Source organism: Electrophorus electricus, chromosome 15 (assembly GCF_013358815.1).
Source record: "Electrophorus electricus isolate fEleEle1 chromosome 15, fEleEle1.pri, whole genome shotgun sequence".
Classification (NCBI taxonomy): Eukaryota; Metazoa; Chordata; class Actinopteri; order Gymnotiformes; family Gymnotidae; genus Electrophorus; species Electrophorus electricus.
The window spans coordinates 3,192,311-3,209,216 of record NC_049549.1 but is presented as its reverse complement, the minus strand read 5'-3'; the positions used below and the strand labels follow the sequence as shown (position 1 = coordinate 3,209,216).

Here is a 16,906-nt window from a genome sequence, read left to right as displayed (position 1 = left end):
TTAAAGAGTCACTGCCCCAACTGTAGTCACTGCTCCACTGTAGTCACTGCCCCTCACAGGTAAAGAGTCACTGCCCCCACTGTAGAGTCACTGCCCCTCACAGGCAAAGAGTACTGCCCCCAATGTAGAGTCACTGCCCCTCACAGGTAAAGAGTTACTGCCCCACTGTAGAGTCACTGCCCCTCACAGGCAAAGAGTACTGCCCCCAATGTAGAGTCACTGCCCCTCACAGGTAAAAAGCCACTGCCCCCACTGTAGAGTCACTGCCCCGCACAGGTAAAGAGTACTGCCCCCACTGTAGAGTCACTGCCCCTCACAGCTAAAGAGTCACTGCCCCACTGTAGAGTCACTGCCCCCTCACAGGTAAAAAGCCACTGCCCCACTGTAGAGTCACTGCCCTTCACAAGTAAAGAGTCACTGCCCCCACTTTAGAGTCACTGCCCCCACTTCAGAGTCACTGCCCCTCACAGGTAAAGAGTTATGGCCCCACTTTAGAGTCACTGCCCCTCACAGGTAAAGAGTTATGGCCCCACTTTAGAGTCACTGCCCCTCACAGGTAAAGAGTTATGGCCCCACAAGTAAAGAGTCACTGCCCCTCACAGGTAGTCACTGTGTGAGCTCTCCATGGTTACCACGTGTCCTACGGTACATGTCCTATGGTAACCATGTCTCCTTGTCCTATGGTTAACACACATCTTATGGTTACTTGTCCTACGGTTACCACGTGTCACTGATTTTGGTCATGAGTGATGACGCATACCTGATACACACACTGTTGCGTAAACATGCACATATAATATTCCAAGCATTGCAAAATCTCTTCATTCAGAAGTTCCCCAGCGTACACTGCTAAGCTACCACGGCTTAAAACAACACAGTTTACACACGTGAATCCTCAGACTGGGACACCCACACTTTATTATTGTTTCTTTGTACGTGCCTATGTGCGTGTCCAGCCAGAAATACTTCTGTAGCGTGTGTGTGTGTGTGGTGAAGGAGGGGTGGAGTCTCGCTGCCTCACCTCTCTGCTCGCACGCGTCTTCTTGACTCTCTGCTGTCCAAAACAGCTCCATGACTCACTCTGACTCACCCGCTATGACTGCTTTGCTTTTTAAATGGTCCAATATGCCCGCCCTTGCTGTCAGACTCTGTCCTAACCGGAGCAGAACGAGAAAAACAAGGCTGGGAAGCTGGCCTGCGCCGGCTTGGCTTCTCTGGGCTCACTGCATGGGGGACAGCCTGCATGGCCCCTGGTTGGACCCCGGCCTCACATGGCCTGCGTGGCCCCTGGCTGGACCTCAGACTGACATAATATCGGATCACTGACATTCTGAAACCCAAACATCCCCTTCCAGTGATCTTAGACATCATGTCAGTCGCTCACATTCTCTGACTCATGCACTCCGTTGTGGGCAGCCTGGTGAATACTTTCAAACCAAGTACTAATTTAAGAATATGAAAATGCTTTCAAATAATCTAATCAAGGAATCAAGTCTGATTCACTTTAGAATGTTATAGTTGGTTTGAAGTTTCTATGTTTTGGTTAAAAGTTATAAAACTGGACCAGATCACAACAACAGAACTGCTCCTGAAGCTGACAGAACCTCACTGAAGCTGACCGAAGCTGACAGAGCCTCACTGAAGCTGACCGAAGCTGACAGAGCCTCACTGAAGCTGACAGAGCCTCACTGAAGCTGACTGAAGCTGACAGAGCCTCACTGAAGCTGACCGAAGCTGACAGAGCCTCACTGAAGCTGACAGAGCCTCACTGAAGCTGACTGAAGCTGACAGAGCCTCACTGAAGCTGACTGAAGCTGACAGAGCCTCACTGAAGCTGACTGAAGCTGACAGAGCCTCACTGCATTATTTAAACAAATGACAGATGCAGCTCTCCTTGCACTGCCAGTGCTACAAACAGCAGCTTCAGAAACACACTGAGAAACACGCCAACCTCTCCCTCTCTCTCTCTCTCTCTTCCTCATGCTTTCTTGCTCTCCCTCTCTCTCTCCCCCCCCCCCCCCCCCCCCCCCCCCCCCTCTCTCTCTCTCTGCACTCCTACACTGAATCATGGGTTGTGATGTCCTGTCCCTAGACTTTGACCGGTCAAATGCTGAAATAGCAGTGTGTTATGGCTCAAGCAGACGACCTAGTCCCACAGATGGGCACGCGCGGGGGGTTCGCCCTCTCTCGTGCAGGGGCACCGTGCTGGCACTGTCCTGTCTGTCTCACTGCTTCCTCTGGGCTGCACGCCCACCGGCCTGCCCCCAACTTTCACTTCAAAGCTCAGGAACAAGGGCTGCTACGTCATACTGCCAGAAATACCTCACCTGATTGGCTGAACCAGTAAACATGGGTCCTTGTTGGATAAACATAATCTAACTGAGAGTCAGTGAACTCAAGAGTTGAAATGATTACAACCACGCCAAATGACACGCCAGAAAAACGTCTCAAAACGCCTGACACTGCAGACAGAGAGCGGGGGCGGGGGGGGTCGTTAAAAATACACAGCATGGAGATCAGATTCTCTTCTGCTCACAAGTCCTTTCAGTGTGTTTTCTTTGGACAGAATGTAGACAGGAGAGACTCAGACAGATCTTCTGTGCTCCTCTGAATCCTGAAGGCCCCCAGCACTTGTTGAACTACATGCCAGTTATGTTTAGTCTGGAGACATCCTCAACATCTGTCCATCCTTCTCACCCCTCATCGTCACCTCTCTCTCTCTCCCACTCCCTCTCCCCCTCTCTGGAGTGTTGGCAGAGCAGAAAGGCCATTACCAGGTATCTGCATTAATAAGCCTGCCATTCCTGTTTTCTGGGTCTGTTCATCTGTGTGTCAGGACCCGGTTTAGTGATTCTGCTCAGGATCTCGTGTGCATCGGTAAAAAGCACCCCTCCTCTCTCTGCTGCTCTGCTGCTACAGTTCCGCTCAGTAACGAGACGCAGCAGACTTTGGTCTAGGGCTCTCAGATTCCTGTAAACGTCTCGTTATGCAACCTGTGAAAGGTGTCACCTTATCTGATCCCAGAGTGCTGGCAGGATGCAGAGAGAGAAAGAGGAGGAGAGAGGAAGGTGAGGAGAGGGTCCTTGATGGAAAACAGTTTCTTTTTCTTGTGCCGGAGCAGAGCTCTGTGATCCCAGTGGGAGCTTCGTGCTGGAGTCATCCGTGTTCCCACTAATGTCATGCTTTTGCCTTGTTGATATTCTTAGCACATGCAAAGGCTCAGAACATAAGCAGCTGAGAATTAACTGTTTATTTTGGTAATTAAAATAACACTTGGGCACTAAAAGGCCACAAACAGCCCTCGATGTGAGGGGGCGGGGCCACTGTTCTGTGATATTTACACAAACCAGAGAGTCTGGTGAATGTGGTGAGGTGTTATGGGCCGACCTTCCGGAGTGTGGACACTCCCCCATCAAGACGTTTTGCGTAACGTTGATCTTGGCTGTGCCACTCTGTCTTCCAGACTCAGACACCACAGTACTTCCATTAACTCCATGATATGTTAAACCTTTTCTGACTGAACTGGTTCACTGACATACAAACGTTCAAACTTCCCACAAGCCTAAATGTTTGTTACATTACTGTTCACAAGAGCCACTCAGGAAGGGAAATGTTCTTTTCTATGAATGTGTTTTGTTACAAGCTCTTCAGAACAATTATAATGAAAATTGACAAATTAAGAGTTTTCTCAAGTTTCACACCATGTTCATATTCCACACCGGGCCTGGAGCTCTGCTGTGAAAAAAAGGGGTAAAACATCTCCAGGACACATCGCGTTCCTGTAGAACTATGGGTTACAGGTCAGGGTTACAGGACAGGGGAATGACTGGCTGTGTTTAAAACCACAGACTGAACCTTTACTTCCTTTAAGCGCTTACTAACCAAAAGATGTCAAGCAGCGACAGCAGTCACAAGATGTTCATGAAATATAACACTCTTCTGAGATGTTCACGAAACATGACACTCTTCTGAGAGACACCAGGACGTGGGTGTTGTTTGTTTTAAGAGCAGCTTTGACTGTTTTCAAAAAGCATCGGGTGATTGGTTGTGATGGTGGTATCACGAGGTGTAAAGTGTGACATCCCGCTGAACAGGAGAAATCGATTCCAGGCACGATAGCCGCTGATGATTGGTGGCCATGTGCTCCAAATATTTGCGCTAGCAGAGTGACGTCCATTCTGCATGGAGGTAACAGGAAGAATGGACATAAATACACTGCTGTGTGTGTCACATGTGACCTTTTGACTTCTGAACACACACAGCTTACACTCAACACGCACATACAAACTGACTTGACCACAATGCAAAAAACATTCCACAGCACACAGAAAATCTAGAAAGAATTTGGTTCCATTTCAATTTGTTGAATAATGTTAATATAAACCAGACTGTCGAAGAAATATAAAAATAAAGAAAAGAGAAAAATGAAGAAAGACAGAGAGAGAGAGAGAGAGAGAGAGAGAGAAACAGTATAAATTGTGTTCACACTGGTCACTCTGAGTGTAGCCACTGAACTCTAGTACAGAACGATGTGTTCTGTTTGTGTGAGAGTTCATCAGCATTACACAGGTGGTCTGATGCACATGGCTGAGCAGTTTCAGCAGCACGGGACGCAATCACTCCTTCTGCTGTACGGGGTATCACCCTTACCCCTCTCAATCACTCTTAATACCATTCACTAACTGGGGTGCCATCAAAGGAAATGTTCACTCATACTTTCTGTATTTTCTGTAAAATTTTTAACCATATTTTTTGTACCTTTCACAATGTAAATTATTACGCATTTATTATTCTTTTTATTATTGTGTCCGTCAGCCAAATGTTGTAGATGTTTGAAGTGTTTCTTAAGTAAATAAAAATAAAGAAAACATACTTTCCACATGGTACAAAGTTTCTGGTCCAGTTTGGTTCTGTACATGAACACTGAAACTCCATCCTCTGAATGAAACTCCACCCTATGGAAGAAACTCCGCCCTCTGGGTGGGACCCCGCCCTCTGGATGCTCTATGAATTCTATGGTACTATTTTAATATGCTCACTGACCATTTTTACATCAAGTCATTATTTATGTTTTTATATGTTTATTTATTATTTATGCTTGGTCGCTAATATTCTGGACTATGCTTACACTGAAGCACTTTGACATTTCCAGGTGCAGGTGAATGCAGAGATCACTACACACAGTATTATACAGAACAGAGACAGAAACACGAGCTATGAGATCGCATCCATTCTGTTCTTTATCGGGAAATAACAGAGCAGTTTAAAGTCTCTCCGGCATTAGATTCCGATATGACAGCGAAGCCTCTTGGTATCTCATATGACTGAAATCACACGATTTCAATGGAGAAAACACAGCAACAAATGTGAGTTTCACTTTGGGAGGTATGACATCACCCTGGGAGGTATGACATCACCCTGGGAGGTATGACATCAGAGAACAGCGGGCTACTGAGTTTACAGTCTGGAGGTGCTCTCCACCGAACCAGTGGGCACTTTGACCCAATGAACCAGCAAGAGGGCCTGAGTGAAGCAGTTTTTAAAGAAAACACAAAAACTTTTACAGAAATCTATCTATTTCTCTCTCTCTCTTTTTGACACTGCTGATAAGATGTATCCCAATACACACACACACACACCCCTACACCTGTACAGTCACTGACAGAGTGATGTTTGCTTATTCAGCAGTAGGCGCTGTTGCTACGAGGGCTATCAGCAAACACTGTCAAAAGCCAAAGGAGGATAAACATTTTAGGTATTTGAATTATTACTTATTTTAAATGACTATTTACTGTTATTTATTCTATTTTCATATTTGAGATGCTGTAATTTCACATTGTCTTAATTGACAACAGCCCGGGTTCAGAGACAAAGACAGGACCTGAAGTCACGATGCACGAGACCATGTCCCATTTATCAGCGTTTACACTCAGTAAGCAGTAATCTGTGACATATACGTAAGAATGACACTAGAAATGTTCTACAGAATACAACTACTCATACAACTGAAACACATTTGAAGGATATAAAGTGCTCATATATCTAAAATATATATTGAATATGGAAACACCAAACAACTGTTTCCTTACATTTGTAATTCGGAGATGCAGAGCTGATGTAGGTTCTTTCTGTCACTGAGAGACGTGCTCTAGGTTATGGAGTTTTTGCAGTGTGGACATACTGCATGTGCTTTCGGATACAGCCTAACAAAAACGCAACAAATCGTAATACTAACACTGACCTGTAACAGCGCCCCCAGTGGAGCTCAGGCGTCACTGACTACATCCAACATGTGGGTCAGAGACAGAGAGGTGGAGATCATCACTGTTTGGATACACAGAGATTAAACAACTTCTTGGGCTTTACAACCACAACAGTGCCAATGGCAGTGATACTCAGTGTGCATACTGCTTCACAGATTTACTTCTGATAACCAGGAGGAAGCCGGATGTGTGTATCATCACGCAGTGTGTCGCAGAACTCAGGTGAAGAGCAAAGTCTCTTCGTAATGGAAAACAATCACGGCATTACTCATCGAGGAACGAGGTCAAAGTACCGCGAACGTGCATGGCCAACCCACAGAAACATACAGCGCACAGAACGTCGGGATAAGGCGCCTGAGTGAGTGGGCGGGTTTACCAAATCTGCAGGTTTTAATGCATACATGCTTGGACGCAATCGCAGGGAATTCGCACATAAGCCTTTGATAATTAATAGCGCGTGGTGTGATGAGGTACTACACCTAACAACGTAACTTTTGTGCCCCTCACGAGCTGGTTTCCATGGATTTCCACGGGATTGTTTTTCCTGTTTCTCTGGTTGTGAGGTGGCTTCTGCCATGCCAGAAACTGCAAAACATGATGGTGTCTGTCCCAACTTACTTAATACTATCGTACACAAACACACGCACGTACACTCACGCACTTAACCACACAGTACAACTACAAGTGTGGCAAGAGTCACAGAACCTCCTTGTTAGCCAACACCTCGTACCACACTTTACTTGGAACCAGTCACATGACGGTCACGGTCTCTCGTCTCTGCATAAAACCACCGTGTGTCACCTACAGTGACCGGCCAATGTCCTCAAAGAAACCAATGAATGGGAATTACTGACAGTCCTCTGACCACTGACAGTCCTCTGACCACCGACAGTCCACTGACCACCGACAGTCCACTGACTACCGACAGTCCACTGACCACCGACAGTCCACTGACTACTGACAGTCCACTGACCACCGACAGTCCACTGACCACCGACAGTCCACTGACTACTGACAGTCCACTGACCACCGACAGTCCACTGACTACTGACAGTCCTCTGACCACTGACAGTCCACTGACTGCTCACAGTCCTCTGACCACTGACAGTCCACTGACTGCTCACAGTCCACTGACCACCGACAGTCCTCTGACCAGAAGCTCGGTGTTGTTCCCATATAAGGGAGAGAAAGGTCGCGAGCCCAAACTCCCGCCTAAAGGTGTGAGTACCTTCCAGCCCGCGGAGCTGTTGCTGTCTCCCTTGTCCTTGAAGTACGGCACGCTCTTCACCATCCAGTCATAAATCTGCGACAAAGTCAGGCGCTTTTCGGGGGAGCTTTCGATGGCCTTGGTGATGAGGTCCGCGTACGACATATTCCCCCAGGCGTTGCGTCGTGACGAGCTGCTCTTCCGCTGGACAGCGGCGGGCGAGGTCAGCACGCACACCTGCTGCGGGTGCGGGTGCGCCGCCTGCGCGCTGGAGATCTGCGGCTGCTGCGCGCTTTGCTGATGAACGCACGCCTCCTGGCACGAGAAGTCACCACACAAGACACGCGCTTTTTTATCGGGATAGTCCTCGTGCTCCTCCAGCGAGCTGAGATTGCTGATGAAGTCCGCGCTGCTGCACGGCTCCTGCTTGACCGACGGCGCGGGCGAGGACGTGCTGGAGTCGGCGGGGTTCGCGAATTCCGGTCGAGGCAGCGGCCAAGTGCACGAGCGCGGACGCGAGAGAGGTTCGAAATCTGGGTCTATTTCTACCATATGTTGCCGGGCCGCGTCAGCCATGGTGCTGCAGGACTGCGCACGGTACCGAAACTCACATAGAACTGGCGACGGAAAAGTTACTCACGCGCAAGAACGCGCGCTAGAGCGCGACAAAAAACGAGAGAGGCAGCTGGTGAAAAAGGTTTGGTCAGAAACTACACTGACCTGGAAACCATGGTCCCGAGCACAGAGGCGCGCGCAGCATCGGCAGGCCCTGCTCTGGAGTTCTGCGGTCCAGTCCTGGCGATACCGCGCTCGTGCCGCTCGTGCTGAACTGTGTGCTGAACGCGCGCTTACTGGAACTCTCATATGTCATTAGAGCCCGCCCATCCCTGATTGACAGTCCACAGCCCACCAATGAGCGCACGCCTTCGAGAGCGAAACAGCCGTGTGTCCCTCGCCCGTAAACACGGTCCTCGCCCTCCCCCGGGAAATACCGTAGACACGGCTCCACATTAGTAGTGTTTAAAGTGGTGTTTGAATGCCGGTGTTTTAGTAGCAGTAAAGGTGATAATTATTAATAACAATTACAGCCTTTATAACTGAGGCTGAAGGGCGATATACGGAACAGACAAGGCGTTTAGAGGAAAACACATCATTTGGTGAAATAGGGGAGACATATAAGTAAAGAATACACATTAGAACTGTAATAGCCTGTCTGGTGATAAAGAAAGGAAGATGTAGAAAGGTTTAACGTAAAATAAAGAGAATATTAATAAAATCATTATATTGGCATATATTTTATAACTTTAATACTTTACTGGAATATTGACCATAACATCTTTTTCATAACTGTAACTCATTTCAAAGCCAGGATTTAAATATAATATGCTACACTGAGTCGTACTTGGAAAGCAAAAACTAGTTTTGAAAAAGCCCGAGAGCCCATGAAAGGCGGCGCAAATGACTATGGTGACATCTGGTGGCAAATATACAAATTGCTCAGAAATGTCAAACCGAACCTGCGCAAATATGTAATGTAGCACGAGTGGGAGGGATCAGTGAGCGGGGTGCCTGTCAATCATTGTCGACTGCAGCCACTTGTCTTAACAGTTCTTTAAAAAGAAGGCGGTAACTACTGTGTTATTGGTTACAAACAAATTGAAATACAGTGAGTGTTGCTAATGCTACTCTTTTATTATTATTATTATTATTATTATTATTATTATTATTATTATTGAATACATCATTCATCCTTCTGATGTACCAAATACAGGTAAAGAAATAAATTACAGCTGTACAACACAGAACATACAAAAGAAAAGACTACACAGAAAAAAGACTATACCGCATATACATAAATATACATTTAATAAAGTGCAGTTCCATAATTCATGTTGTGGTATTTTAATAAATATACATGTGTGCTGCTGTAAATCTATGAGTCTTCCTCGGGTATTATGACTAGTAAATGTCCTGTAAGGCTGGGACATGTCCTGTAAGGCTGGGACATGTCCTGTAAGGCCATAACCTTTTGGAGGTGCAGAGTGTTGCGGTCACACACAGAGCAGCTGCTGTAGCAGACACTGATGCAGTGAGTCTGAATACATCTATGGAGCTTGTGCCGAAGATTAGTTGGGGGTTGGGGTTACATTCTCTTTGGTTTATCAATAACAGCGAAATAGTAAATAGTAATAATAATAATAATAATAATAATATCAGTTTTCACTTGAATTAATCAGCCTACTTAAATGTGTTATGGTTGTAAATGTATCTTGTCTGTTTTGGTAAGGGAAAGAAACAGATAAAAGTGAACAGTGCCATAATAACTTGGCACACAACGCAATTAATAAGCATTAGACACGCTTATTTCAATATGTTAGCTACAGTTTACTGAAATTTACTGTGACTCACTGAACAACTTTCCAAACTAGCTAACTATCTATGTAACAATGTTAATGTGAATAGCATTAAGATAGAATTTCTTTGAACAGGCTAAGTAATCTGGCAAACTAATTAGTGTACGTGGTACTGAGTCAACACTCAAAAGTAAATATAAATGATTTTGCTAGCAGATGATCTAAATTACAGTTAGCTCTAAGCTAGACTGGAGACATTCAGACTGTATGACGGGTGTCTTCAGTGTTGGACACCAGCCCGTACCTGGAGACATTCAGACTGTAGGACAGGTGTGTCTTCAGTGTTGGACACCAGCCCGTACCTGGAGACATTCAGACTGTAGGACAGGTGTGTCTTCAGTGTTGGACACCAGCCCGTACCTGGAGACATTCAGACTGTAGGACGGGTGTCTTCAGTGTTGGACACCAGCCTGTAGCTGGAGACATTCAGACTGTAGGACGGGTGTCTTCAGTGTTGGACACCAGCCTGTACCTGGAGACATTCAGACTGTAGGACGGGTGTCTTCAGTGTTGGACACCAGCCTGTACCTGGAGACATTCAGACTGTAGGACGGGTGTCTTCAGTGTTGGACACCAGCCTGTAGCTGGAGACATTCAGACTGTAGGACGGGTGTCTTCAGTGTTGGACACCAGCCTGTACCTGGAGACATTCAGACTGTAGGACAGGTGTGTCTTCACTGTTGGACACCAGCCCGTACCTGGAGACATTCAGACTGGAGGACGGGTGTCTTCAGTGTTGGACACCAGCTCGTACCTGGAGACATTCAGACTGTAGGACGGGTGTGTCTTCAGTGTTGGACACCAGCCCGTACCTGGAGACATTCAGACTGTAGGACGGGTGTGTCTTCAGTGTTGGACACCAGCCCGTACCTGGAGACATTCAGACTGGAGGACGGGTGTGTCTTCAGTGTTGGACACCAAATTGTAGCTGTGAACTGGGTGCAGATCATCTCCCATCACAGTACAACACACACTACAACTATAATATCAGGTCTATGCTCCTCAGTGAATGCCAAAATAGATACAGTGTTGTGAAGTACATATTACACACTTCTGATGTTACAGTACATGTACTGCGTACAGCATGACAGCACAGTGTGCAAAAAAGATTCTAACCAATCACATTCGTGCATTCTCTACAGAACTGCCAAACAACCTCCTCGGGGTGGAAGGCAACACCCCTTCACCCATGAACAGAAACTGGCCAACAAACATCAAACACCACCACCAACAACAACAAAAACAACACCATCTGCCTACATCAACTGTGAGAGCAAATCATTACAGATCATACCTCATTCCAGAACATCAACCGTGTCAGTCTATCAACACTCTGCTCATCCTTGTGAAAACACAAGCTCGTTCTGAAACAGCTGTACATGTGAGAGGGTCAGTGGAAGAACTGAAGACCTGCGAGATGACTGTGTGCGAGCCAGTTGCTCTACTACTGTATACTGTAATTCAGTAATGCCTGTAGGCTGTGTCCTATTGGCAATGCATAGATGCATTCAGACAAAGGGAGGCAATGTTAGTTTGGTCCGGGACTGGTTCACCAACCACGAGAACCTCACAGTCTTTGGCTCTGTACTCCCCATTTCTCAGTCTAGTTGAGGAACTCTGTTCGGATTGGTGCTGAAAGGGCTATGAGCACCAGACCAATGTCCACCTGCCTCTTCAGCAAGCAATGGAAGAAGCGTGCAGAGAAAACCTATCTGCACTTGATCAAGGTTATTCCTTTATTTGGGAAGAAGAAGACTGTCCTGAGTGCTGATGTCCTGAGTGCTGATGTACTGAGTGCTGATGGACTGCTAGAGTAACAGAAATCCTACTAGCATCCTGCTGGCCCAAAACCCACTTGCTGTAGATACATGGAAATATAAATGTGCGCTTTCTTTGCTGTTTTTAGTGTTCTACATACTTCTATGATGACGATCCTGCGCACGTGGTGAGAAACTCTTAATCTTTCTCTCGGCTGTTCACCTCCATTCGCCTCGTTCGTTTCGGACTGGCTCGCGGGCGCCCTCTGGCTTTGAGATCAGCTCCACATGAGCGTTCGCAGCGCTGCCACTACGTGGCTGAAACGTAAAACGTTTTGACGTGTGTGCGTTTCTACAGCTCTGGACACATCAGGCGTCGTTACGCACTTGGCCAAATCCCTTTCTGAGTTGTGTAAGTCACGTCTACCTTGTGACGGGAAAGATGAGCGCCGTATCTCGCCGTGTTCCAGTGGGAGCACATAACGCGCTGTGTCAGATCAGGAAGCAGGAAGCTCGTGTGAGGTCGCTGGTGCGAGATAATTTTCTTTCATTTTCATTTCTTTCATCTTGCTGTCACTTTCAGCAGTTCCTGCATTCTGGAGGACGCGTTTCCTTATTTGACGTTTTTACATTTTCATTGCAGGTTTCGCCTTCATTAAAGGTCCGACGACGCCCAGAGCGGATCAGCCGCCCAACTTTGACATTTTGTGTAAGATTTCGCACAGTTTTGCGGTCAGTTTCTCTCGGACTAACACTTCACCATTTCAGCTCTACGCAGGAAGAATTCGCTACGCACGCTCGTGCGCGTGTTATCTGCCTCGATCTCTACTAACGTTCTAACGTTGTTTTCATAAACAGAATAATTGTATTAATTAAGAATTTTACTAGTTAGGTTGTGTTAAAACGTGCAACACTGTGCCAGGCCCGGAGGCTTCTCTCTCTGTGTGTGTGTGTGTGTGTGTGTGTGTGTGTGTGTGTGTGAGAGTGTGTGTGAGAGAGAGAGAGAGAGAGAGAGAGAGAGAGAGAGAGAGAGAGTGTTTGTGTTGTTTCTAGACTGACCCTTATATTTCATGTAAAACGTTGACGCTGCGCTACAGGAATGTGAGCGTCTTTGGAGACACGTGGATCTGCCACACTAGCGGCAGTTCTCTGCGCGCACAGCCCTTCATGTCCCTCTGAAACACGTTAAAGCTTCATGTGTTTACTTCGCAATGTCATTGTTAAAGTTTAGAAATACGTCTGGCTAGGCAACTAGTGACCACGCTACCCACGTGCAGAGGCCGCGTAATGGATAAGTGAATGTGCGCTCTCCGCAGGCGCTAAGCAGCTCCCCAAGCCATGGCGCACAGCTCTGCCGTCCAGGCCATCATAGACCTGTCAGCGGGGATCTGCGGTACGTCCGGTCTCCTCCACCACTTCACCCGCACAGCACCGCGTTCATGCGCGCTGGGATGTAGAGCTTGGTTTGCTCCTTCGTATTAAAGAAGGACTTATTCAAACACCCACTGACCCCTGGGTAATTCAGGAAGAAATTAAGTAATTAAAACCTAATTCTAATTGCCTTAAAGGAAGGGTTTACTGAATGTCAAATACTATGTTAATAGAATGTAAAACACAGGTTATTTACTGTTTTTGAATTTAAGTGAACGCAGTTTTAAGGCATTCAGGCTAATTAATTTATCAAGCAACAACATTTTTTGTATTTTTAGTGAGCAGGACATAGACCAATTAATGCAGTGCAATATACATTATTGTATTAAACATCTTAAAAGCCAATGGGTGAGGTGCATTTGTGTTCATTTAAGGTGGTACGGCGTGTGTGCGGTTTGTGTTCATTTAAGGTGGTACGGCGTGTGTGCGGTTTGTGTTCATTTAAGGTGGTACGGCGTGTGTGCGGTTTGTGTTCATTTAAGGTGGTACGGCGTGTGTGCGGTTTGTGTTCATTTAAGGTGGTACGGCGTGTGTGCGGTTTGTGTGCATTTAAGGTGGTACGGCGTGTGTGCGGTTTGTGTGCATTTAAGGTGGTACGGCGTGTGTGCGGTTTGTGTGCATTTAAGGTGGTACGGCGTGTGTGCGGTTTGTGTGCATTTAAGGTGGTACGGCGTGTGTGCGGTTTGTGTGCATTTAAGGTGGTACGGCGTGTGTGCGGTTTGTGTGCATTTAAGGTGGTACGGCGTGTGTGCGGTTTGCATTTAAGGTGGTACGGCGTGTGTGGGGTTTGTGTGCATTTAAGGTGGTACGGCGTGTGTGGGGTTTGTGTGCATTTAAGGTGGTACGGCGTGTGTGGGGTTTGTGTGCATTTAAGGTGGTACGGCGTGTGTGGGGTTTGTGTGCATTTAAGGTGGTACGGCGTGTGTGGGGTTTGTGTGCATTTAAGGTGGTACGGCGTGTGTGCGGTTTGTGTGCATTTAAGGTGGTACGGCGTGTGTGCGGTTTGTGTGCATTTAAGGTGCTATGGCGTGTGTGTGGTTTGTGTTCATTTAAGGTGGTACAGCATGTGTGCTGTGCGGTCAGCCCTTTGACACAGCGAAGGTGAAGATGCAGACATTCCCCAACATGTACCGAGGGTTCGTCCACTGCTTCATCTCCGTCTCCAGACAGGTGGGCTTCCGCGGCCTTTACCACGGCACCATCCCCGCTCTGATGACCAGCGTGTCAGAGAATGCGGTGCTCTTCATGAGCTACGGCTTCTGCCAGGATGCTGTGCGATTTGTGCTGGGTTCGGACAATGGATCCCAACTCACGTAAGCTGTTTGCCGTGCTCGCGGAATTCATCACTCTGTCTGTTGATTAACTCATTAACTCAGTGGCTAATTATCTATTGTTTTGCATGCATGCTAAATTTGTTATTTAAAAAGTTGCGCCCCATTGGTAGTTATTACAGACTGGTATATGTATAATAAGTAAGTGAAAGCGACTTTGGCACTGTAACCTTTTTGTTTGCTGTCATGTCTGTCACTAGGACGTGGAGGAGTCGGAAGTTGCCGTCGGTTACAGGATGTTGTGTTGTGTTGCAGGACTGCTCAGAAGTTGCCGTCGGTGACAGGACGTGGTGTTGTGTTGTAGGACCGTTCAGAAGTTGCCGTTGGTGACAGGATGTTGTGTTGTGTTGCAGGACCGTTCAGAAGGCCTTGTCAGGCTCTGTGGCCTCCATGTTCTCCTCTTTGGTGGTGTGTCCCACTGAGCTGGTCAAGTGCCGTTTGCAGGCCATGCATGAGCTGGAGAAGTCTGGGAAGGTCGCCAGCGGCCAGAAGAGGTACCGGCAGAATGCCGTGCGAAATGCGCTCTGTCCATGCGGTGTGGCGAGTCGTTCACGTGATTTTCTGGCAGATGTAGAACTATGTCCAGACCACTGAAAGACTCTTTCTGAATGTCTCCCCATCTAGCACAGTGTGGTCAGTGATCAGAAATGTCCTGAAGGTGAACGGTCCTCTCGGCTTCTACCAAGGCCTGACCTCCACCATGGTCCGAGAGTTCCCGGGATACTTTTGCTTTTTTGGAGGCTATGAGCTGTGCCGCTCGATGTTTGCCAAAACAATGGGCAGAGACAAGGAGGACATAGGTAACCCGACTATGTCAGAGACGAGGACGTGGGTAACCCGACTATGTCAGAGACGAGGACGTGGGTAACCCGACTATGTCAGAGACGAGGACGACGGGGGTAACCCGACTATGTCAGAGACGAGGACGACGGGGGTAACCCGACTATGTCAGAGACGAGGACGACGGGGGTAACCCGACTATGTCAGACGAGGACAACGGGGTAACCCGACTATGTCAGAGACGAGGAGGACGTGGGTAACCCGACTATATAAGAGACGAGGACATGGGTAACCTGTCTGTAGCAGGTCTGTCTATATTTCTCCTGCTCTACCAACATATGTTGGTTTAAAACATGGAGCTTACCATTCCTGATGTAAACTTTGTGTGGTTAAAAGGTCATATGTCATGACTGAATGTAGTTCCATTTTCATGAACCGTCATGTGCTTGGACGTAAGCTTCGCTTGACTACAAACCACAGTTGTGGGTTTTGGTAAGGAGGGGCTGATGAGTGTGTGTGTGTGTTTGTGTTTGCAGGTGTGGTGCCTCTCATGTTCAGTGGGGGGTTTGGAGGGGCACTTCTCTGGATTGCTGTGTATCCTATAGACTGTGTGAAGTCCCGCATCCAGGTCCTGTCCCTGGCCGGGAAACAGCAAGGATTTATTAAGACTTTCCTCACCATCCTACGGCAAGAAGGTTAGGGATACCAGTATTAACCAACAACAAACCTTTCCCAGTTCTTCATGGTAGTCGGTGACTTTGCACTTAACTGAAGAACGTCTAATAGATTTATTTACTTTCTTGTAAGTGTTACATTGGACATTACATCACTTAGGTTACTCTTACATTAGTCCCTGAAGTTGTCTCCTGTGTTCATTGGTTGCTGGTCTTGTGTGTTTCCAGATAATAGTTTTTCTAGTTAATGTTGACTCTCAGAGAGCACATTTTGGAGTTTAAACCACAGGCTCTGTGATGTGTTTTTCAGGAGTGTTCGCCCTGTACTCTGGTCTGACCCCAACTTTGATCCGCACATTTCCCGCTAACGGAGCCCTCTTCCTGGCCTACGAGGTCAGCCGCAAGTTTATGATGAAACAGTTTGACACATCACTTTAAAAATAAAAGGCCTCTCTGATGGTTCCTCTTTCAGATTAAACGCATTCATACAATAATAAAATTTTCAGTGAAGGTTCCATATACCCTGAAAGTTTCTGTTTTATGTTTTAATTGAAGTGTTATAAGGATGTGACAGTGTTGACACTCTTAAAGTTACTCTTACTGCTGAGTGATTGTGAGTGAGTGTGTCCTCAACCAGGTGCTATTACCTGCCTGCCATTAAATCTTTTCCCACATACAAAACGCTGGTGTACGTTCACTTATTTACTTTATTTGTCTTATTTATCAAAACTCTGGTGTACGTTCACTTATTTACTTTATTTGTCTTATTTATCAAAACTCTGGTGTACGTTCACTTATTTACTTTATTTGTCTTATTTATCAAAACTCTGGTGTAGGTTCACTTATTTATCTTTCCAGGAGTGGAGTAGGTATTTTTCTTAAAGGATATGTAACACTTGCTCTTATTTATTGATTAACTGTTTCATTAACAGTGATCAACACCCTTGCTCTAATTCATCGATTGGTTAATTAACAATGATCATACTTGCTCTTATTTATTGATTAACTGTGGTTATTTAACCGTGATCATCACACTTGTTCTTATTTAT

General features: G+C 46.6%; 2 protein-coding genes across 4 annotated transcripts in view; one reads left to right on the top strand and one right to left on the bottom strand.

Moving 5' to 3' along the window:
* foxo1a (forkhead box O1 a) overlaps positions 1–8,289 on the bottom strand; it is a 26,015-nt gene extending 17,726 nt beyond the window's left edge. The window contains 1 exon segment of the mRNA XM_027012003.2: positions 7,492–8,289. Coding sequence (XP_026867804.2) covers positions 7,492–8,046 — 555 coding nt within the window. The 5' untranslated portion in view covers positions 8,047–8,289.
* A 3,901-nt stretch (positions 8,290–12,190) lies between these two features.
* On the top strand, positions 12,191–16,538 carry slc25a15a (solute carrier family 25 member 15a). Of its 3 annotated transcripts, none has more exons than XM_035534396.1 (7): positions 12,191–12,350; positions 12,969–13,034; positions 14,127–14,385; positions 14,757–14,897; positions 15,028–15,203; positions 15,720–15,878; positions 16,168–16,538. In XM_035534396.1, exons 2-7 carry the CDS (start codon positions 12,980–12,982, stop codon positions 16,293–16,295), a joined length of 918 nt encoding a protein of 305 aa, XP_035390289.1. In that variant the 5' UTR covers positions 12,191–12,350; positions 12,969–12,979; the 3' UTR covers positions 16,296–16,538. The 3 variants fall into 3 exon arrangements, with proteins under 3 accessions (XP_035390289.1, XP_035390288.1, XP_035390287.1); XM_035534395.1 differs by having other exon boundaries at positions 12,191–12,373; positions 12,958–13,034; XM_035534394.1 differs by having other exon boundaries at positions 12,192–12,350; positions 12,958–13,034.
* Positions 16,539–16,906: the final 368 nt, after the last annotated feature.